Source organism: Bombina bombina, chromosome 1 (assembly GCF_027579735.1).
Source record: "Bombina bombina isolate aBomBom1 chromosome 1, aBomBom1.pri, whole genome shotgun sequence".
Lineage (NCBI taxonomy): Eukaryota > Metazoa > Chordata > Amphibia > Anura > Bombinatoridae > Bombina > Bombina bombina.
The window spans coordinates 492,093,978-492,118,604 of record NC_069499.1 but is presented as its reverse complement, the minus strand read 5'-3'; the positions used below and the strand labels follow the sequence as shown (position 1 = coordinate 492,118,604).

The 24,627-nt window shown below is 38.7% G+C and overlaps 1 protein-coding gene across 1 annotated transcript in view; it reads left to right on the top strand.

The window, feature by feature from the left end:
* ANKRD44 (ankyrin repeat domain 44) overlaps nt 1-24,627 on the top strand; it is a 601,641-nt gene that overhangs the window by 164,032 nt on the left and 412,982 nt on the right. The window contains exon 2 of the mRNA XM_053712853.1: nt 21,881-21,964. Within this exon, the coding sequence (XP_053568828.1) occupies nt 21,881-21,964 (84 nt within the window). The remainder of the gene's footprint in view (nt 1-21,880; nt 21,965-24,627) is intronic.

The following is a 24,627-nucleotide window of genomic DNA, read 5'->3' as shown; positions in this document are numbered from 1 at the left end:
ACATTACAACCCACCACCCACATACCCCTAATCTAACCCAAACCCCCCTTAAAGAAACCTAACACTAAGCCCCTGAAGATCTTCCTACTTTGTCTTCACCTCACCAGGTATCACCGATCCGTCCTGGCTCCAACATCTTCATCCAACCCAAGCAGGGGTTGGCGATCCATCATCCGGTGGCTGAAGAGGTCCAGAAGAGGCTCCAAAGTCTTCCTCCTATCCGGCAAGAAGAGGACATCCGGACCGGCAAACATCTTCTCCAAGCGGCATCTTCGATCTTCTTCCATCCGGTGCGGAGCGGGTCCATCTTGAAGCAGGCGACGCGGATCCATCCTCTTCTTCCGTTGTCTCCCGACGAATGACGGTTCCATCCAAGATGGCGTCCCTCGAATTCCGATTGGCTGATAGGATTCTATCAGCCAATCGGAATTAAGGTAGGAATTTTCTGATTGGCTGATGGAATCAGCCAATCAGAATCAAGTTCAATCCGATTGGCTGATCGGAACAGTTTTTTTTCAGCTCAAACAGTCCCATTGTTTCCTATGGGAGAATCGTGCACGAGCACGTTTTTGAGGCTGGCCGCGTCCGTAAGCAACTCTGGTATCGAGAGTTGCATTTGCGGTAAAAATGCTCTACGCTCCTTTTTTGGAGCCTAACGCAGCATTTGTTTGAACTCTCGATACCAGAGTTAAATTTATGGTGCGGCCAGAAAAAAGCCCGCGGAGCGTTAACAGCCCTTCTACCGCCAAACTCCAAATCTAGGCCAAAATATTTAGTAAATGTATTTGTGGACTTACATAGAAAATTATTTTATTCAATTGCTATGTTTAGAACTTTAGAATTTTTTATCAAACTGGATTTTTTTTTAATCCTAAACAGTCTTGATATTGTATATAGCTACTTGAAAATATAATATTTTAGGATACACCTCTATAAACTTCTGGATCAATTTGGAATATTGCAAATTATATGCATATTATTTTATATGTAATTTAATCAAATTGCCCTTGGGTGCAAATGTTAAATGTGAACAGAAAGCTCAGCTGCTGTTTGCTGGGAGTGAGTTAGATGCCTGCCTATGGGAGGGCTCAGCAAACTCATGCACCTTGGTTTCATAAAATTTGGGTCTGAAGCTTGGGTTTTTGGGAGAGCTTTACAGTCACCAGTTTTGTATTTATTGCCAAGATAATAAGATATACAATATACAACGTTCCATTGACAATGCATGCACATTGGTATGAAATCTGTTTCGTGTTTCCTTGCAGTGACAGCAAGCTGCACCATTTACAGCAAGTGCAGCTGAACCTGTTTGCATAACTGACATGAATGTTTCACATACACAAGTGTCGAGTCACCATATTCATGTTATGAAACACATAATTACCTTGAGCTATAAAATTGGATTATATATTTATTAAACAGTAACACCTTTGGACAGTATATAATATATAATTAATGTTTTTGTTTAATATCAAGCTTCTATGGGTATATCATGTATATTGTGCATATTTATCTCATAATCACCTAGATTACGAGTTTTGCGTTAAACAGGGTGCGAAAATAACGGCAAAAAAATTGCTTTATTGCACTTTCCATAGCGCTGCCATTACGAGTTACTGAAAAACCTCCTTGTGCTGTGCAGTATGGTGTGTCAAAGGATTACTAACTTTTGGTTTTGCTATTTAAATTGGAACAAAGATTTAGCATTGCAATAATCTAAATAATGTAGTGTACCTTTTTTGTTTCAGAAACGAAGCTCCCTTTATCAGTAAAGTAATGATTTATTTTATCCTCATTACATCACGTAATCCAGCCCTCAAATGTGGGCCGCCTATGGTCTAACATATTTGCCAATCAGATGGCGAGTATGTGCATAAAATTAAAATACATTATCGTCATTCCACGCAGGATCAGGTTAGTCTCGCATGCGCATATAGTGGCACAGAAGCCGACATGACCGACAATAGACTCAATAAAACGCATGCAATGACGTATGCAATGATGTTGCGTTAACTCGCGCATGCGCATTGGGTTTTGCAGTCGCCATCTTCCAACTGCAGTTGTCAGCCCAGATTGGAAATCCGTAACAGCGGACAACTCAGTGGGTTTGGAAATAGTTAAATTTTCGAAAATAGATATTTATAAAACAATACGTATTTAATAAATGATTCTATTCATAATATCATGATTCTATTTTTCACTGCAGTTTCTCTTTTAGGCTCCAATCCGCACAAAAGCCAAGGGCTGAGTTTACGTGCTCGTGCACGCTTTCCCCATAGACATCAATGGGGAGAAAGTGTTAGAAAAAAACCTGAACACCTGCGATCGCCGAATGGCGATTGCCGTAACGCAATCCAATTGATGTCTATGGGGGAAAGAAAGTTATGTTTAAACCTAACAAAAAACCCCAAGTCTAAACACCCCTAATACGCCGCTCCCCGACATCGCAGACGCTAAAGTTATTAACCCCTAATCCGCTTCTTCCCGACATCACAACTATTAAATAAACCTATTAACCCCTAATCCGTCCCGACATCGCCGACACTAAATAAACCTATTAACTCTTAAACCACAGCCCCCCCCCACATAACCAACATTATAATAAAGTATTAACCCCTACTAATAAACTAAACCTATTAACCCCTAAACCTCCAGCCCCCACATGGTAACTACTAAACTAAACCTATTAACCCCTAAACCACCGCCCCCCGCACATCCCAAAACACTAAATTAAACTTTTATCCCCTAAACCTAACACCCCCATAACTTTAAATTAAAATGACAAGTTTAAGCTAAACTATAAATTAACCTAGCATAACTATTCTAATAAAATAAAAGAAACTACCAATTAGAAATACTAAATTACATGATTACAAAAACATGATACTACGAAAAAATTAAAAACCTAAATTACAAAAAAAAATAAAAAAATAATACTGCGAAAAAAATTAAAATAAATCTAAGATTACAAAATCATCTGAGGGAAAATATTAACTTGTTCTAATGTTTAAAATGCACTCGGGTCCCTGGGAAGCAGCTGAGAGACTAAAACGCTAATAAAGTATACGTATGGAAAATAAAAATGCACCTCATGGGCGCGATCCGATATCGATCGCAGTTTGCGGCGCAAGCGAGGGAACCGGCGTCGCCCGCAGTTTCAGCTCGCAACTCGAGCTATCCCATATAGGTCGCCGTCAGATGCTAACGTGCCGTAAGTCTCACAAACCAGCGATGTCCAGAAATCTGCGTAAGTACAAATTTCTGGCGTCGCCAGTGACTTGCGCCACGTTAGAATCTGCCGGCGCCTATAAAACCTGACTAAAGTCTAAAACACCCGCACTGTCTAACACGCCTCCCTAACATAGCCCGCACTGTCTAACACGCCTCCCTAACATAGCCCGCACTGTCTAACCCTCTATCCGCTATCCCCCCTCACTAGCCTAACAATAAAAATGCTATTAACCCCTAAACCGCCGCTCCTTTACCCCGCCGCAACCTAATAAAATTATTAACCCCTAAACCGCCGCTCCCGTACCCCGCCGCCAGCTATATTATATCTATAACCCCCTAAAGTGAGCCCCTAACACCGCCGCCATCTATATTAAAATTATTAACCCCTAATCTAAGCCCCTTACACCGCCGCCATCTCTATTAAAATGATTAACCCCTAATTTAATCTACCTACCCTGCCGCCAGCTATATTATCTATATTAACCCTAAGTATATTATAGTTAATATAGTTATTACATTATATATATTAACTATATTAACCCTAATTATATTAGGGTTAATATAGTTAATATAGTTACTATAGTATTTATATTAACTATATTAACTCTATCTAACCCTAACACCCCTAACTAAATTTATATTAAATTAATCTAATTTATTTATAAACTAAAATATTCCTATTTAAATCTAAATACTTACCTATAAAATAAACCCTAAGATAGCTACAATATAATTAATAATTACATTGTAGCTATGTTAGGGTTAATATTTATTTTACAGGTAAATAGTTAATTATTTTAACTAGGTATAATAGATATTAAATAGTTATTAACTATTTAATATCTACCTAGTTAAAATAATTACCCAATTACCTGTAAAATAAATACACCTACACTATCAATAAATGTAATAAACTACAAACATCTATCTAAAAATACAATTAAATTAACTAAACTAAATTAAAAAAAAAAAAAACACTAAATTACAAAAAATAAAAAAAAGATTACAAGATATTTAAGCTAATTACACCTATTCTAAGCCCCCTAATAAAATAATAAACCCCCAAAATAACAAAAATTCCCTGCCCTATTCTAAATTCAACAAATTTCAAAGCTCTTTACCTTACCAGCCCTTAAAAGGGCCTTTTGTGGGGCATGCCCCAAAGAATTCAGCTCTTTTGCATTCAATAAATACAATCCCCCCCCCCCCATTACAACCCACCACCCACATACCCCTATTCTAAACCCACCCAAACCCCCCTTAATAAATCCTAACACTACCCCCCTGAAGATCTCCCTACCTTGTCTTCACCACACCGGGTCGAACTCCTGATCCGATCCGGGCGATGTCGTCCTCCAAGCGGCAAAGAAGAAATCTTCCTCCGGCGACGTCTGATCGGAACAGCCAATAGAATGCGAGCTCAATCTGATTGGCTGATTGGATCAGCCAATCGGATTGAACCTGAATCTGATTGGCTGATTCAGTCAGCCAATCAGATTTTTTTAACTTAATTCCGATTGGCTGATAGAATCCTATCAGCCAATCGGAATTCGGCGGACGCCATCTTGGATGACGTCATTTAAAGGTACCTCATTCCAAGTTTAGCGATCGGCCGGGATGGATGCTCCGCGGCGGCGGAGCGAAGAAAGAAGATTGAAGATGCCGCCGGAAGACTGAAGACTTTGCTGCCGCTTGGAGGAAGACGTCGCCGGAGGAAGATTTCTTCTTTGCCGCTTGGAGGACGACATCGCCCGGATCGGATCAGGAGTTCGGCCCGGTGTGGTGAAGACAAGGTAGGGAGATCTTCAGGGGGGTAGTGTTAGGATTTATTAAGGGGGGTTTGGGTGGGTTTAGAATAGGGGTATGTGGGTGGTGGGTTGTAATGGGGGGGGGGGATTGTATTTATTGAATGCAAAAGAGCTGAATTCTTTGGGGCATGCCCCACAAAAGGCCCTTTTAAGGGCTGGTAAGGTAAAGAGCTTTGAAATTTGTTGAATTTAGAATAGGGCAGGGAATTTTTGTTATTTTGGGGGTTTATTATTTTATTAGGGGGCTTAGAATAGGTGTAATTAGCTTAAATATCTTGTAATCTTTTTTTTATTTTTTGTAATTTAGTGTTTGTTTTTTTTTTTAATTTAGTTTAGTTAATTTAATTGTATTTTTAGATAGATGTTTGTAGTTTATTACATTTATTGATAGTGTAGGTGTATTTATTTTACAGGTAATTGGGTAATTATTTTAACTAGGTAGATATTAAATAGTTAATAACTATTTAATATCTATTATACCTAGTTAAAATAATTAACTATTTACCTGTAAAATAAATATTAACCCTAACATAGCTACAATGTAATTATTAATTATATTGTAGCTATCTTAGGGTTTATTTTATAGGTAAGTATTTAGATTTAAATAGGAATATTTTAGTTTATAAATTAATTAGATTAATTTAATATAAATATAGTTAGGGGTGTTAGGGTTAGATAGAGTTAATATAGTTAATATAAATACTATAGTAACTATATTAACTATATTAACCCTAATATAATTAGGGTTAATATAGTTAATATATATAATGTAATAACTATATTAACTATAATATACTTAGGGTTAATATAGATAACATAGCTGGCGGCGGGGGTAGGTAGATTAAATTAGGGGTTAATCATTTTTATATAGGTGGCGGCGGTGTAAGGGGTCAGATTACGGGATAGATAAGGTAGATGGCGGCGGTTTTAGGGGCTCACAGTAGGGGGTTAGTTTATGTAGATGGCGGCGGGGTCGGGGAGCGGCGTTTTAGGGGGTAATAACTTTATTAGGGATTTCGGGGGGGGGGGGGATCGCGGTTGACAGGGAGATAGACATTGCGCATGCGTTAGGTGTTAGGTTTTAGGTTTATTTTAGCAGATCGCGGTTGACAGGGAGATAGACATTGCGCATGCGTTAGGTGTTAGGTTTATTTTAGCAGATCGCGGTTGACAGGGAGATAGACATTGCGCATGCGTTAGGTGTTAGGTTTTAGGTTTATTTTAGCAGATCGCGGTTGACAGGGAGATAGACATTGCGCATGCGTTAGGTGTTAGGTTTATTTTAGCAGCTAGTTTAGGGAGTTACGGGGCTCCAATAGTCAGCGTAAGGCTTCTTACGGCTGCTTTTTGTGGCGAGGTGAAAATGGAGTAAGTTTTCTCCATTTTCGCCACGTAAGTCCTTACGCTGCATATTGGATACCAAATTGTGCGGGTTTGGTATACCTGCCTATGGCCCAAAAAACTGCGGGCGACGGCAGAAATATACGGGCGTAACTTCTAGCTTACGCCGTATATAGGATACCAAATCTGCGCAATTATTGGCGTCGCCGGCTTTTGCGGGCGACGCTTTATATCGGATCGACCCCCTGGTGTTTATTGTTAGCAAGTGCCATACGTAATACATTGTTTATATATCACTTAGCAGCTTTATTATGCACTGTGCCTCTCAGGGACCTCATGCTACAAATCTCCTTCCCAGTCTATGCCCCGCCCCTCCTCCCCGGGACTATCCCAGGAACGCTGACTGCTCAGAGGGAGAGACCCATCACGTTTGCAAAATTAAGGTGTTCTAGTAATTTATAAGAAAATCGTGATTAAATCGCAATCGCATATATTTTTTTTTTTTTTTTAAAAATCATGAATTTTTTTTCTCCCCATATCGCCCAGCCCTATTATATATGGATAGGAGTAGCAAAATAACACAAAAACTGATCGATACAATGCTAAACAGTAAGGGCCAGATTATGAGTGGAACGCTTTCGCTAGAGTGCTAATTGCACTAAAAGTAAACTTTTTGCGTGCGCCGGGTTGCAATGGTATCACGAGTTGAAAGTAAAAAGTTATCGCCCTTGCACTAACCTGACGCACACAGTTAATCTTGATGGTACGAAGGCACGTACTGGCGTTGTTCTTTCATCACAACTATATCTTGTAGTTAACACAATATTTCACCCATTACTTTCTCAATGACTATTTGGTAGTTGTCTTACGCTGGATCATCAGAAGTAGAAGGGTTTCCCCCACGGGCCTTATGCAGCACCCCTATAGTGGGTAAATCACTTTCTTCAGCTTGTTCAGAAGCCGGGTTCTCATAGAAACATTTGCCTAGAAGTGTTCTGAGTTTCTGGAAGTGTTCTTAAAGAAGACCCAATACTGTTTATTTACACTCTTGCACTCTAGTTGCCATTTTGGCCTAGTGCTTAGCGTCGGTTATCTGTCGTATTATTCATTTACTATCAGAAGTAATTGGAATTTATGATGTGGTATGTTTTACCGTTTTTTTTGTTACTCTGTATTTATGATATGTGAAAGGCAGAATATTTTTTTTTATAATTGAGTGGTTTGTGCTTAATAATTTTCCACATTTTTATGTTGTTAGAACTTGGCATACTAATAGATAATTGTAATCCTTAAAAAAAGTCAAGAAATAGAGGAAACAGTTATCTCTATTATTCAAAAATAGCAGGGAAATGTACAAAAATCCTGCAAAGAGAATGGTGTGTACATTAAAAAGTCACTATAAGTAAGTAAAATATGTGAAGTAGTTACATTTGTTGCAAAATACAAGATATATATATCTGTATGTGTGTATATATATATATATATATATATATATATATATATATATATATATATACCGGTTACAAAAACTTGCACTCACTCGTCTTTCCTAAAACCAAACATTTATTGTAACGCTTCGGAGACAGAGTATCCGCTTCCTCAGACCAGGGGATAATCTGTCTCCGAAACGTTACAATAAATGTTTGGTTTTTGGAAAGACGAGTGAGTGCAAGTTTTTGTTACTGGTATCTACTATTCACTAGCACCCTGGCAGCTAAATTTGGAAGTGAGAGTGCTCATCTATGGGATTATATATATATATATATATATATATATATATATATATATATATATATATATATATATATATATTTCTTCTGTTATGTGCGATCAGTCCACGGGTCATCATTACTTCTGGGATATAACTCCTCCCCAACAGGAAATGCAAGAGGATTCACCCAGCAGAGCTGATATAGCTCCTCCCCTCTACGTCAGTTCCAGTCATTCTCTTGCACCCAACGACTAGATAGGATGTGTGAGAGGACTATGGTGATTATACTTAGTTTTTATGACTTCAATCAAAAGTTTGTTATTTTACAATAGCACCGGAGCGTGTTATTACTTCTCTGGCAGAGTTTGAAGAAGAATCTACCAGAGTTTTTTTACTATGATTTTAACCGGAGTAGTTAAGATCATATTGCTGTTCTCGGCCATCTGAGGGAGGTAAAGGCTTCAGATCAGGGGACAGCGGGCAGATGAATCTGCATTGAGGTATGTAGCAGTTTTTATTTTCTGAATGGAATTGATGAAAAAATCCTGCTATACCGTTATAATGACATGTATGTATACACTTCAGTATTCTGGGAATGGTTTTTCACCGGAACTACTCTGTTAAAGGTCACTAATCCTTTTAATAAATATTGTCATGTTAAACGTTTTTGCTGGAATGTAGAATCGTTTACATTGCTGAGGTACTGAGTAAATAAATGTTTGGGCATTATTTTCCACTTGGCAGTTGTCTGTTTTAAATTGTGACAGTTTCGTTTCTCCTCACTGCTGTGTGTGAGAGGGAGGGGCCGTTTTTGGCGCTCTTTTGCTACGCATCAAAAAATTCCAGTCAGCTACTATTATATTTCCTGCATGATCCGGTTCACTGACAGATCTCAGGGGTCTTCAAACTTCTTTGAAGGGAGGTACATTCTCTCAGCAGAGCTGTGAGAATTTTTATTGACTGTGAATAAAAACGTTACTCTATAATTTTTTATATCAAATTTAGTTATTTACTAATGGGAACAAACCTTTGCTAAAAGTTGTGTTATTTTAAACTTGATGCTATAACTGTTTCAGTTCATTATCTCAACTGTCATTTAATCGTTTAAGTACCTCTTTGAGGCACAGTACGTTTTTGCTAAAAAAGATTATAACCAAGTTGCAAGTTATTGCTAGTGTGTTAAACATGTCTGACTCAGAGATTATCTGTGTCATTTGTTCCAATGCCAAGGTGGAGCCCAATAGAAATTTATGTACTAACTGTATTGATGCTACTTTAAATAAAAGTCAATCTGTACAATGTGAACAAATTTCACCAAACTGCGAGGGGAGAGTTATGCCGACTAACTCGCCTCACGCGGCAGTACCTGCATCTCCCGCCCGGGAGGTGAGTGATATTATGGCGCCTAATACATCTGGGCGGCCATTACAGATAACATTACATGATATGGCTACTGTTATGACTGAAGTTTTGTCTAAATTACCAGAACTAAGAGGCAAGCGTGATCACTCTGGGGTGAGAACAGAGTGCGCTGACAATACTAGGGCCATGTCTGATACTGCGTCACAGCTTGCAGAGCATGAGGACGGAGAGCTTCATTCTGTGGGTGACGGTTCTGATCCAAACAGATTGGATTCAGATATTTCAAATTTTAAATTTAAATTGGAGAACCTCCGTGCATTACTAGGGGAGGTCTTAGCAGCTCTCAATGATTGTAACACCGTTGCAATACCAGAGAAAATGTGTAGGTTGGATAAATACTTTGCGGTACCGGCGAGTACTGACGTTTTTCCTATACCTAAGAGATTAACTGAAATTGTTACTAAGGAGTGGGATAGACCCGGTGTGCCGTTCTCACCCCCTCCAATATTTAGAAAGATGTTTCCAATAGACGCCACTACTCGGGACTTATGGCAAACGGTCCCTAAGGTGGAGGGAGCAGTTTCTACTTTAGCTAAGCGTACCACTATCCCGGTGGAGGATAGCTGTGCTTTTTCAGATCCAATGGATAAAAAATTAGAGGGTTACCTTAAGAAAATGTTTGTTCAACAAGGTTTTATATTGCAACCCCTTGCATGTATCGCGCCGATTACGGCTGCGGCAGCATTTTGGATTGAGTCTCTGGAAGAGAACCTTAGTTCATCTACGCTAGACGACATTATGGACAGGCTTAGAGTCCTTAAACTAGCCAATTCATTCATTTCGGAGGCCGTAGTACATTTAACCAAACTTACGGCTAAGAACTCTGGATTCGCCATACAGGCACGTAGAGCACTGTGGCTAAAATCCTGGTCAGCTGATGTTACTTCTAAGTCTAAATTACTTAATATACCTTTCAAGGGGCAGTCTTTATTTGGGCCCGGGTTGAAAGAAATTATCGCTGACATTACAGGAGGTAAGGGCCACGCCCTACCTCAAGACAAAGCCAAAGCTAAGGCTAGACAGTCTAATTTTCGTCCCTTTCGGAATTTCAAACCTGGAGCAGCGTCAACCTCCGCTGCACCAAAACAGGAAGGAGCTGTTGCTCGTTACAGACAAGGCTGGAAACCTAACCAGTCCTGGAATAAGGGCAAACAGGCCAGGAAACCTGCTACTGCCCCAAAGACAGCATGAACCGAGAGCCCCCGATCCGGGACCGGATCTAGTGGGGGGCAGACTTTCTCTCTTCGCTCAGGCCTGGGCAAGAGATGTTCAGGATCCCTGGGCGCTGGAGATCATATCTCAGGGATATCTTCTAGACTTCAAATTATCTCCCCCAAAAGGGAGATTTCATCTGTCAAGGTTGTCAACAAACCAGATAAAGAAAGAAGCGTTTCTACGCTGTGTACAAGATCTGTTATTAATGGGAGTGATCCATCCAGTTCCGCGGTCGGAACAAGGACAAGGGTTCTACTCAAACCTGTTTGTGGTTCCCAAAAAAGAGGGAACTTTCAGGCCAATCTTAGATTTAAAGATTCTAAACAAATTCCTAAGAGTTCCATCGTTCAAAATGGAAACTATTCGGACAATCTTACCTATGATCCAAAAGGGTCAGTACATGACCACAGTGGATTTAAAAGATGCTTACCTTCACATACCGATTCACAAAGATCATCAACGGTATCTACGGTTTGCCTTCCTAGACAGGCACTACCAGTTTGTAGCTCTTCCATTCGGATTGGCTACGGCCCCAAGAATCTTCACAAAGGTTCTGGGCGCCCTTCTGGCGGTACTAAGACCGCGAGGGATTTCGGTAGCTCCGTACCTAGACGACATTCTAATACAAGCTTCAAGCTTTCAAACTGCCAAGTCTCATACAGAGTTAGTTCTGGCATTTCTAAGGTCGCATGGATGGAAAGTGAACGAAAAGAAAAGTTCTCTTTTTCCTCTCACAAGAGTTCCATTCTTGGGGACTCTTATAGATTCTGTAGAAATGAAGATTTACCTGACAGAAGACAGGTTAACAAGGCTTCAGGATGCATGCCGTGTCCTTCATTCCATTCAACACCCGTCAGTAGCTCAATGCATGGAGGTGATCGGCTTAATGGTAGCGGCAATGGACATAGTACCTTTTGCACGCCTACACCTCAGACCGCTGCAATTGTGCATGCTAAGTCAGTGGAATGGGGATTACTCAGATTTGTCCCCTACCCTGAATCTGAATCAAGAGACCAGAAATTCTCTTCTATGGTGGCTTTATCGGCCACACCTGTCCAGGGGGATGCCATTCAGCAGGCCAGACTGGACAATCGTAACAACAGACGCCAGCCTGCTAGGTTGGGGCGCTGTCTGGAATTCTCTGAAGACTCAGGGATTATGGAATCAGGAGGAGAGTCTCCTTCCAATAAACATTCTGGAATTGAGGGCAGTTCTCAATGCCCTTCTAGCTTGGCCCCAATTAACAACTCAGGGGTTCATCAGGTTTCAGTCGGACAATATCACGACTGTAGCTTACATCAACCATCAGGGAGGGACAAGAAGCTCCCTAGCAATGATGGAAGTATCAAAGATAATTCGCTGGGCAGAGTCTCACTCTTGCCACCTGTCAGCAATCCACATCCCGGGAGTGGAGAACTGGGAGGCGGATTTCTTGAGTCGCCAGACTTTTCATCCGGGAGAGTGGGAACTTCATCCGGAGATTTTTGCCCAAATACTTCGACGTTGGGGCAAACCAGAGATAGATCTCATGGCGTCTCGCCAGAACGCCAAACTTCCTCACTACGGGTCCAGATCCAGGGATCCGGAAGCGGTTCTGATAGATGCTTTGACAGCACCTTGGAACTTCGGGATGGCTTATGTGTTTCCACCCTTCCCGCTGCTTCCTCGATTGATTGCGAAAATCAAACAAGAGAGAGCATCTGTGATTCTAATAGCGCCTGCATGGCCACGCAGGACTTGGTATGCAGATCTAGTGGACATGTCATCCTGTCCACCTTGGTCTCTACCTCTGAGACAGGACCTTCTGATACAGGGTCCATTCAAACATCAAAATCTAACTTCTCTGAAACTGACTGCTTGGAAATTGAACGCTTGATTTTATCAAAGCGTGGTTTTTCTGAGTCGGTTATTGATACCCTGATCCAGGCTAGGAAGCCTGTTACCAGAAAGATTTACCATAAAATATGGCGCAAATACCTATACTGGTGCGAATCCAAACGTTACTCCTGGAGTAAGGTTAGGATCCCTAGGATATTGTCTTTTCTACAAGAAGGTTTAGAAAAGGGTTTATCGGCTAGTTCATTAAAGGGACAGATTTCAGCTCTGTCCATCTTGTTACACAGGCGTCTGTCAGAAAATCCAGACGTCCAGGCTTTTTGTCAAGCTTTAGCTAGGATCAAGCCTGTGTTTAAAGCCGTTGCTCCGCCATGGAGTTTAAACTTAGTTCTTAACGTTTTACAAGGTGTTCCATTTGAACCCCTTCATTCCATTGATATAAAATTGTTATCTTGGAAAGTTCTGTTTTTAATGGCTATTTCCTCGGCTCGAAGAGTCTCTGAGTTATCAGCATTACATTGTGATTCTCCTTATCTGATTTTTCACTCAGATAAAGTAGTTCTGCGTACTAAACCTGGGTTCTTACCTAAGGTAGTTACTAACAGGAATATCAATCAAGAGATTGTTGTTCCATCCTTGTGTCCAAATCCTTCTTCAAAGAAGGAACGTCTTCTACACAATCTGGATGTAGTTCGTGCCCTCAAGTTCTACTTGCAGGCAACTAAAGATTTTCGCCAAACTTCTTCCCTGTTTGTCGTTTATTCTGGACAGAGGAGAGGTCAAAAAGCTTCTGCTACCTCTCTCTCTTTCTGGCTTCGTAGCATAATACGTTTAGCCTATGAGACTGCTGGACAGCAGCCTCCTGAAAGAATTACAGCTCACTCCACTAGAGCTGTGGCTTCCACTTGGGCCTTTAAGAATGAGGCCTCTGTTGAACAGATTTGCAAGGCTGCAACTTGGTCTTCGCTTCATACTTTTTCCAAATTTTACAAATTTGACACTTTTGCTTCTTCGGAGGCTATTTTTGGGAGAAAGGTTCTTCAGGCAGTGGTTCCTTCCGTATAATGAGCCTGCCTATCCCTCCCGTCATCCGTGTACTTTTGCTTTGGTATTGGTATCCCAGAAGTAATGATGACCCGTGGACTGATCGCACATAACAGAAGAAAACATAATTTATGCTTACCTGATAAATTCCTTTCTTCTGTTGTGCGATCAGTCCACGGCCCGCCCTGTTTTTTAAGGCAGGTAAATATTTTTTAAATTATACTCCAGTCACCACTTCACCCTTGGTTACTCCTTTCTCGTTGATTCTTGGTCGAATGACTGGGACTGACGTAGAGGGGAGGAGCTATATCAGCTCTGCTGGGTGAATCCTCTTGCATTTCCTGTTGGGGAGGAGTTATATCCCAGAAGTAATGATGACCCGTGGACTGATCGCACAACAGAAGAAAGGAATTTATCAGGTAAGCATAAATTATGTTATATATGTATGTATATATATATATATATATATATATATATATATATATATATACACTTGACAGTTCCAGGTATCTCCCTAAAAAAAGTTTTTTTTTTCTACTTTAGTTTATAGTTTTTGCATATTTTTGGTGGAGGTGATGTGGTAAACGAGTATGCATATTCACATATATATATATATATTTATATATGTAGGTGAGTTGCATATTTTACGCAGTAGATGGAAATATTGGTCACACACAAGGTTGGTTTGACTCTACAAAGTTAAGGGTTTACTATATATTCCATTATTTTTTGTTCACAACTAAATGTGTTTATAAAGAATGACATATTCATAGATGAGCAAAATGAATTGGTTGAGAGCAATGTTAAAGGGACACTGAACCCTAATTTCTTTCATGTAATTGGCAAGAGTCCATGAGCTAGTGACGTATGGGATATACAATCCTACCAGGAGGGGCAAAGTTTCCCAAACCTCAAAATGCCTATAAATACACCCCTCACTACACCCACAATTCAGTTTTACAAACTTTGCCTCCCTATGGAGGTGGTGGAGTAAGTTTGTGCTTGATTTTATTCTGTGATATGCGCTTCTCAGCATTTTGAAGCCCAATTCCTCTCAGAGTACAGTGAATGTCAGAGGAGATGTGAAGGGAGTATCACCTATTGAATTTTATTGTTTTTCCTTGTGGGAAATCTTTTCATAGGTTCTCTGTTATCAGTCGTAGAGATTCATCTCCTACCTCCCTTTTCAGATCGACGATATACTCTCATATTCCATTACCTCTACTGATAACTGTTTCAGTACTGGTTTGGTTATGGTTTGGCACTTTATGTATTAATGTAAAGTTCTAAATATATATATTGTACTTATATTTGCCATGAGTCAGGTTTATGTATATTTCCTTTTGCAGACTATCATTTTCAAAATTTGGAAAACATATTTAGGAAGTTATTTTTTCTTACCTGGGGTATAGTTTTTTCTTCAAAATTGACTGTTTTCATTAATTTTCGCGGGCAAAATTAGGCTTGTGAGGCCACAAAATGCTAATATTTATTGCATTATTCTTGGCGCGAGAATTGTTTTAGAACGTTTGGTGATGCAAATTCGCCATTTCCGGCGTCTTAGTTGACACCAGGTTCCTTGCACAAGGTTGCGTCTGCCATGACGAGAGTTGCGTCATTTCCGGATGTTGTTAGCGCCAAAAAATGTTCATTTTGCGTTGCGCGTCATAATTGGCGCCAAATAATTTTTTTATTTAAACCCCACTTCCTATATGCCTCTTGCCTTTTTCTATGTTCAGAGGGCTATGCTGTTTCCATTTTTTTCCAATTCCTGAAACTGCCATATAAGGAAATTGATAATTTTGCTTTATATGTTGGTTTTTCTCTTACATTTGCAAGCTGTCTCAATCTGATCCTGTCTCAGAAACCACTGTTGGATTCCTGATAACAGTTCTACTAAAGATAAGTGTATCCGTTGTAAGTTTAACATTTGTCATGATAAGCTTTTACATGCAGAGAATGTATCCATCAGTACTAGTATAATGCCTGTTGTTCCTTCAACATCTAATGTACATGATGTCCCTGTGAATATAAAGATTTTATTGCTGATGCGATTCAGAAGGCTTTGTCTGCTACTCCGCCTTCTAATAAATGTAAAAGATCTTTTAAAACTTCTCATAAAGTTGATGACATTTCAAATGACCGACAACATACTGAATTATCCTCCTCTGATGAGGATCTATCAGATTCAGAAGATCCTATCTCAGATATTGACACTGACAAATCTACTTATCTCTTTAAGATTGAGTATATTTCGTAAAGAGGTTAAAAGAGGTGTTGATTAATTTGAATATTGAGGAAACTAGTCCTCTTGATATTAACACTAGTAAACGTTTAAATTCTCTTTATAAACCTCCTGTGGTTACTCCAGAGGTTTTTCCAGTTCCTGATGCTATTTCTGATATGATTTCAAAGGAATGGAATAGGCCTGGTACTTCTTTTATTCCTTCTGCTAGGTTTAAAAAGTTGTATCCTTTGCCAGCAATTAGATTGGAGTTTTGGGAAAAAATCCCCAAAGTTGATGGGGTTATCTCTACTCTTGCCAAACGTACTATTATCCCTATGGAAGATAGTACTTCCTTTAAGGGCCCTTTAGATAGGAAACTTGAATCTCATCTAAGGAAGCTTATTTATATTCTGGCTATCTTCTCAGGCCTGCCATTTCTATGGCTGATGTTGCAGCTGCATCAACTTTTTGGTTGGAAAGTTTGGTTGGAAATATTTGTTGTCTTCTCTGGGTCTAGAAAAGCTCAGAAAGCGTCTGCCATTTTCTTGGCATCTTGGTTAAAGCTTTTGATTCATAAGGTTTATTTGGAGTCGGGTCAGGCCCGCCTCAGAGAATTACAGCTCATTCTACTAGATCAGTCTCCACTTCGTGGGCTTTTAAGAATGAAGCTTCAGTTGATCAGATTTGCAAAGCAGCGACTTGGTCTTCTTTGCATACATTTACTAAATTCTACCGTTTTGATGTATTTGCCTCTTCGGAAGCAGTTTTTGGTAGAAAAGTTCTTCAGGCAGCTGTTTCAGTTTGATTCCTCTGCTTATGTTTTAAGTTTTTTCTTTTCAATTATGTGAAAAACTTACGGCTAGATTACGAGTTGTGCGTTAGGGTAAAAAAGCAGCGTTAAGAGGTCCTAACGCTGCTTTTTTACGCCCGCTGGTATTAAAAGTCTTGAAGGTTTAGGGTCACTGCACACTTCTTTGGCCTTACCGCAAAACGACTTACTTAAACTTCGTAAAGTCTTTTTTCTGACTTCCATAGCGCGGGTATTACGAGTCTGTCCTGGGAGGCCAAAAAGTGAGCGGTACACCCTCTACCTCCAAGATCCCTGACGCATTTAAAAGTCAGTAGTTATGAGTTTTACACTACAACGCCGTAACATAAAACACATAACTAAAGTGCTAAAAAGTACACTAACACCCATAAACTACCTATTAACCCCTAAACTGAGGCCCTCCCGCATTGCAAACACTATAATAAAAATTTTAACCCCTAATCTGCCGCTCCGGACACCGCCGTTACCTACATTATATTTATGAACCCCTAATCTGCTGCCCCCAACATCACCGACACCTACATACTATTTATTAACCCCTAATCTGCTTCCCCTGACATCGCCGACACCTTCATTATAATTATTAACCCCTAATTTGCCGCTCCGGACACCGCCACCACCTACATTATATGTATTAAACCCTAATCTGCTGCCCCCAACATCACCGACACCTACATACTATTTATTAACCCCTAATCTGCCTCCCCTGACATCGCCGACACCTTCATTATAATTATTAACCCCTAATTTGCCGCTCCGGACACCGCCACCACCTACATTATATGTATTAAACCCTAATCTGCTGCCCCCAACATTGCAGACACCTACGTACTATTTATTAACCCCTAATCTGCCACCCCCGACATCGCCGCCACTATATTAAAGTTATTAACCCCTAAACCTAAGTCTAACCCTAACCCTAACACCCCCTAACTTAAATAAATTACAATAAATCTAAATAAAATTCCTATCATTAACTAAATTATTCCTATTTAAAACTAAATACTTACCTGTAAAATAAACCCTAAGATAGCTACAATATAACTAATAGTTACATTGTAGCTATCTTATGGTTTATTTTTACTTTAAAGGCAAGTTTGTATTTATTTTAACTAGGTAGAATAGTTATTAAATAGTTATTAACTATGAAATAACTACCTAGCTAAAATAAATACAAAAGTACCTGTAAAATAAAACCTAACCTAAGTTACACTAACACCTAACACTACACTATAATTAAATAAATAAATTAAATACAATTACCTAAATTAAATTAAATTAGCTACAGTACAAACAAAACAAACACTAAATTACAGATAATAATAAACAAATTACAGATATTTAAACTAATTACACCTAATCTAATAGCCCTATTAAAATAAAAAAGTCCCCCCAAAATAAAAAAAACCCATAGCCTAAACTAAACTACCAATAGCCCTTAAAAGGGCCTTTTGCGGGGCATTGCCCCAAAGTAATCAGCTCTTTTACCTGAAAAAAAAAATACAAACAACCCCCCAACAGTAAAACCCACCACCCACACAAACAACTCCCCAAATAAAATACTATCTAAAAAAACCTAAGCTCCCCATTGCCCTGAAAAGGGTATTTGGATGGGCATTGCCCTTAAAAGGGCAGTTAGCTCTATTGCAGCCCAAAGTCCCTAACCTAAAAATAAAACCCACCCAATACACCCTTAAAAAAACCTAACACTAATCCCCTGAAGATCAACTTACCGGGAGAAGTCTTCATCCAAGCCGGGTCGAAGTCCTCAAAGAAGCCAGGAGAAGTCTTCATCCAGGCCAGGCGAAGTGGTCCTCCAGATGGGCAGAAGTCTTCATCCAGACGGCATCTTCTATCTTCATCCATCCGGCGCAGAGCGGGTCCATCTTCAAGACATCCGACGCGGAGCATCCTCTTCATCCGACGACTAAAGCTGAATGAAGGTACCTTTAAGTGACGTCATCCAAGATGGCGTCCCTTAGATTCCGATTGGCTGATAGAATTCTACCAGCCAATCGGAATTAAGGTAGAAAAAAACCACTTGGCTGATGCAATCAGCCAATAGGATTGAAGTTCAATCCTATTGGCTGATCCAATCAGCCAATAAGATTGAGCTTGCATTCTATTGGCTGATTGGAGGACCATTTCGCCCGGCTTGGATGAAGACTTCTTCTGGCTTCGTTGAGGACTTCGGCCCGGCTTGGATGAAGACTTCTCCCGGTAAGTCGATCTTCAGGTGGTTAGTGTTAGGTTTTTTTAAGGGTGTATTGGGTGGGTTTTATTTTTAGGTCAGGGACTTTGGGCTGCAATAGAGCTAACTGCCCTTTTAAGGGCAATGCCCATCCAAATGCTCTTTTCAGGGCAATGGGGAGCTTAGTTTTTTTTAGATAGTATTTTATTTGGGGGGTTGTTTGTGTGGGTGGTGGGTTTTACTGTTGGGGGGGTTGTTTGTGTTTTTTTTACAGGTAAAAGAGCTGATTACTTTGGGGCAATGCCCCGCAAAAGGCAGTTTTAAGGGCTAATGGTAGATTAGTTTAGGCTAGTTTTTTTTTTTTTTTTTCATTTTTTGGGGGGGGGGGGGGTTATTTTAATAGGGCTATTAGATTAGGTTTTTTTTAGTTTAAATATCTGTAATTTGTTTATTATTTTCTGTAATTTAGTGTTGTTTTTTTTGTACTTTAGCTAATGTAATTTAATTTAGGTAATTGTATTTAATTTAGTTAATGTATTTAATTATAATGTAGTGTTAGGTGTTAGTGTAACTTAGGTTAGGTTTTATTTTACAGGTACTTTTGTATTTATTTTAGCTAGGTAGTTATTAAATAGTTAATAACTATTTAATAACTATTCTACCTAGTTAAAATAAATACAAACTTGCCTGTAAAATAAAAATAAACCCTAAGCTAGCTACAATGTAACTATTAGTTATATATTTATTTTAACTAGGTAGAATAGTTATTAAATAAATAGTAGGTAGGTGGCGGCGATGTTGGGGGAAGCAGATTAGGGGTTAATACATATAATGTAGGTGGCGGCGGTGTCCGGAGCGGCAGATTAGGGGTTAATAATTATTATGCAAGTGTCGGCTGTGTCAGGGGCGGCAGATTAGGGGTTAATAAGTGTAAGATTAGGGGTGTTTAGACTTGGGGTTCATGTTAGGGTGTTAGGTGTAGACATAACTTTTATTTCCCCATAGGAATCAATGGGGCTGCATTAAGGAGCTTTACGCTGCTTTTTGGCAGGTGTTAGACTTTTTCTCAGCCGGGTCTCCCCGTTGATTCCTATGGGGAAATCGTGCACGAACACGTACGACCAGCTCACCGCTGACTTAAGCAGCGCTGGTATTGGAGTGCGGTAATGAGTAAAATTTTGCTCAACGCTCACTTCTTGTCTTTTAACAACGGGTTTCTGAAAACTCGTAATACCAGCGCTGTATGTAAGTGAGCAGTGAGGGAAAACTGCTTGTTAGCACCGCATAGCCTCTAACGCAAAACTCGTAATCTGGGCCTTATTTTTTTGGTTGTGGATTTAATTTTTTCAGCGGAAAACTTTTCTGTGGAGTTCCACATATTGGGTATTACTATCCCATACATCACTAGCTCATGGACTCTTGCCAATCACATGAAAGAAAACATAATTTATGTAAGAACTTACCTGATAAATTCATTTCTTTCATATTGGCAAGAGTCCATGAGACCCACCCTTTTTATGGTGGTTATGTTTTTTTGTATAAAGCACAATTATATTTCCAGTTCCTTTTTTGGTTCTTTTTACTCCTTTCTTTATCACCCCACTACTTTTCTATTCATTAAACTAAATTGTGGGTGTGGTGAGGGGTGTTTTTATAGGCATTTTGAGGTTTGGGAAACTTTGCCCCTCCTGGTAGGATTTTATATCCTATACGTCACTAGCTCATGGACTCTTGTCAATATGAAAGAAATTAATTTATCAGGTAAGTTCTTACATAAATTATGTTTTTTCTTTCATGATTCAGATAGATCATGACATTTTAATAAACTTTCTAATTTACTCCTATTATCAATTTTTCTTGCTATCTTTATTTAAAAAGCAGGAATGTAAATCTTAGCAGCCAGCCCATTTTAGGTTCAGCACCATGGATAGCGCTTGCTTATTGGAGGCTTACATTTACCCACCAATAAGCAAGCATAACCCAGGTTCTCAACAAAAAATGGTCCGGCTCCTATGCATCACATTCCTGCTTTTTAAATAAAAATAGCAAGAGAACGAATAAAAATTGATAATAGGAGTAAATTAGAAAGTTGCTTAAAATTGTATGCTCTATCTAAATCATGAAAGAAAAAATTTGGGTTTAGTGTCCCTTTAAAGCTTCCTTTGCTTGGTAATTCAGCTTTCATTTTTTTGAAAGTCTATGAAACTCCTTGACTCCCACTATATTGTGGATCCTACGGGACCTGCCTGTGACAGTGACATTTCTACAACAATAATCTAAAAAGGTTGTTACCAATAGTGAGCCATTATACTTGGACCTCTCAAAAATGGAGTGACCCAAGTTGTACAGTTCTTTCCAAGTAATACTGATGACTATCACCTTCAATGGGAGCCAATGTGGCATAGTAGCAACCCTATTCCATGATTATAGCAGCTTGCCTTTGTCTCTAAAAGCTGTTGAACAAATGCTTTAGCTGTTATATAGCTGCTTCCAGGTATATACAATTCAATGCTTTGGTTAATAATAAATTAACTGAGTCCCCAAACTTTAAAAAACAAATGAAAAACATCCCTGGCAACTGCTGTCTTGAAACTCTACAGCAATATTTACCTTTACTTTGACGACCAATGCACTTAACCCTATCTGCAATTACCCAATTACCTTGACTACCATATTGCTCCACCACAAGTTATCCGTAAATACAATTTCCCCCCTCCATATCTACCCATAAGGGCTGTGGTTTAGCATAAGTGAACTGATGCTATTCAGAAGGGAATTGGTGTGTATGGAAAGGGAGTTAGCAACATCTTTAAGAATATAGAAGACAACTTAATTATGAATATGTAAATTTGATAACAATAAATCAAATGTTAGTGTAACATAATAAACCATGTGATAATACTTTACAAAAAAAAATACAAACAATATCATTCATTAAGAAAAGTTTTTGTATAATCATTTGTTCTTTGTGTTGTCCTAGAAGAGATTAAGACAATAATTGCTCCATTTGTGTGTTTTGTTTCAGCCTCCACTTGTTCAAGCTATTTTCATTGGGGACCCTGATGAGATACGTATGCTGATCTATAAAACAGAAGATGTGAATGCTTTGGTAAGGTCTTTACAATTTATTGTTTTGGCTTGTTTGATTCTGAAATTATCCATAGTCACAAATATTAACATGACTCCAGGATGTAAATGATTCCATAACTTAAACACAAGCTGTTTGCTAAATCTATTAAATGTATTTTCAGGTTACCTTATTTACAGTTAGTTATGTTTGTTAGATCCATACACAGATTTAGTACAATTGACCTGAGAATTGTGAAGTCACTTGCACCATTTTCCTCCATGAATGAGTTCATTCATACAGGAGTTTGGAAAATAAGAAACAGCTGGAAATGAAACAGATGTTAACTGTTTAGAATACAGGACCTTATATAACCTTGTAATCCTCTCTCTGAGTATTCAGCATATTGTAAACAATTTATCTCTGTTACGGAGAAGCGTTTATTAAACATATGCCTATCCACACAGTGTTCTAAATGTAAAAGAACAAAACGAGAAACAGTGACCTGTGTTTACCTTGTAAAGGTGCACAGAAAATCACTAGAGTTCATGTGTAAGCAATTCATTAGGGTTGGGCGTTAATGAAGGAGACGCTCTGCCTCTTGTTTATATACCCTGCTCAAGGAATGTTGCCTTTCTTGCTCTCATACATTTGCTGAGAAATAGCTATGAATGGAATGTTATTTTGCATATTTACCTAGGCTACTGACTGCCGCATGAAATAAGGAAGAGCTTTAACTTTAAATAAATCAGCATGAAATGCTGAGTCAAGCAAATTGATTCAAATTCACTTTACTGTCTGTTCTAATGAATGACAGAAAACCACATACAATGCAATGACAGGTTATGTATTTCCAAGAAACATATTTGGGACAGTTCAACAATAAATACCTAAATGGCTATCTTACTTAAAATAATTTAATTAAATTATTAAAAATAGCAGCTTAAAAAAAAAGAAAAAAAAAAAGAAAGAAATAGAAAAAGGTGTTTTCTACTTTAGTCTATAATTATTGTGTGATGTTGTTGGAGTTGTGTGGTAAAGGAGTATGCATGTTTGTATATACACATACAGTAATTAAGTGACTAGCATATTTTTACAGTTAACAAATATTTTCAATGTTTTTGTCGCAAACACAAGGTTGGTTTAATTTCCCTGATATTTTAGGGGTTTACTTATATATTCAGATATGTTTGTTCACAGCTAAATGTGGTCATGAAGATATCATTTGTATTGGTTTAGTAGGAACAAGCTTGTGCATGTATATTTAGTGTAGATAAAATGTACATGTGCAAGTGCTAATCATCTAATTATTATTTTGATTATGTGATAGTAAACTATGTGGGTATTAAAGGGTGCATGTGCATCTATGCACTACATAAGTTCATGACTTGAAGTGAGGGTAAAGTGTACGTGTTTGCTAAGTGTAGTCTGTTAGAATGACTTATGTCACATATATTTATATGCTTTTTTTCATTTCTTATATATTACTTGTTTGTTTAACTTACTAATGTTGTGCCGCTGGCCCCTCCTGCTAGCATTTTTTTCTGATCCTGATCTTATGCACTTGCAACCAATCCTAAAGGCAGCCATGCGTTTTGCTGTTTTGTATGTGGCGTCTCTGTAAACAGACGCATGCATGATCACTTTGATATTCTTTTTGCTTGTGCTACCTAAAGGATGAACGCATGCACAGTACAATTAAAAGGCAGCTCCAATTATGTAGTAGTAAACAGTGTCTACCTACCAGCACTTGCTTACACACTATCCATTGCATGTTACAAAGTAGGTATCAAGAGCAGAGCGTGCATTTACATCTACTTATAGAATGGGGGTGGGACAGCTCAATACGTCACTACACTATAGAAAACAAAATTCAAGGGGGAGCAACAAATACATGGAACGGCGTAAGTAAAATGTTTTATTTTTATAACATATTAAATTATATCTTTGTAAAATAAATACAGTGTTTTAGTTCTAAATTGAATTAGAAATACTCTGGCGATTTTAAAAAGTTCTTAATTTATCATCACTTTAATTTTAGTTTGATTTAGATAAAAGCTCTAGAAAATTCAAAAATTCTTAAGCATTTATCTTTTATCATGTAAAAGCAGACCCCTCAAACCTTTTTGACAATAACTACAAAACACTACTAGAGGACATTACTAGAGACCTATTCAGCTGGCAAAACAAACCCATTTCATGGCTGGGCAGGGTGAATGTGATTAAGATGCCCAGAATTCTATATATTATGCAAACTCTTCCCATACCACTTCCACATACTTACATAGCAAAGTTACAAGCAGTAATCAATTAATTAATCTGGCTGAAAATTAGAGTCTCCAGACAAACCATATTTTTACCTACAGAATACGGAGGTCTTGGAGTACCTAATCTACAGCTGTATAGGCTGACAATCATTTTACAGAGACTAGCTTTTTTTCCCACCACAAAGCATAGGTACAATTAGATTTAGATATCTTATCAGTGTGCAATGTTGGTATCTTTGCCTGGATTGCTCCAGAATAGAGAAGTAAGGTACTACTATCATATCCCCTTATGACAGCATTATTTTCCCAATGGGATAAATTCCTCAACACTAGTACCCACATCTCATCACACCCTTCTTTAATGACTCCTTATAAACACAACACTGACCTACCCTTCCTTACTAGTCATTTAGATTTGACTACAAGATGCCACATCCT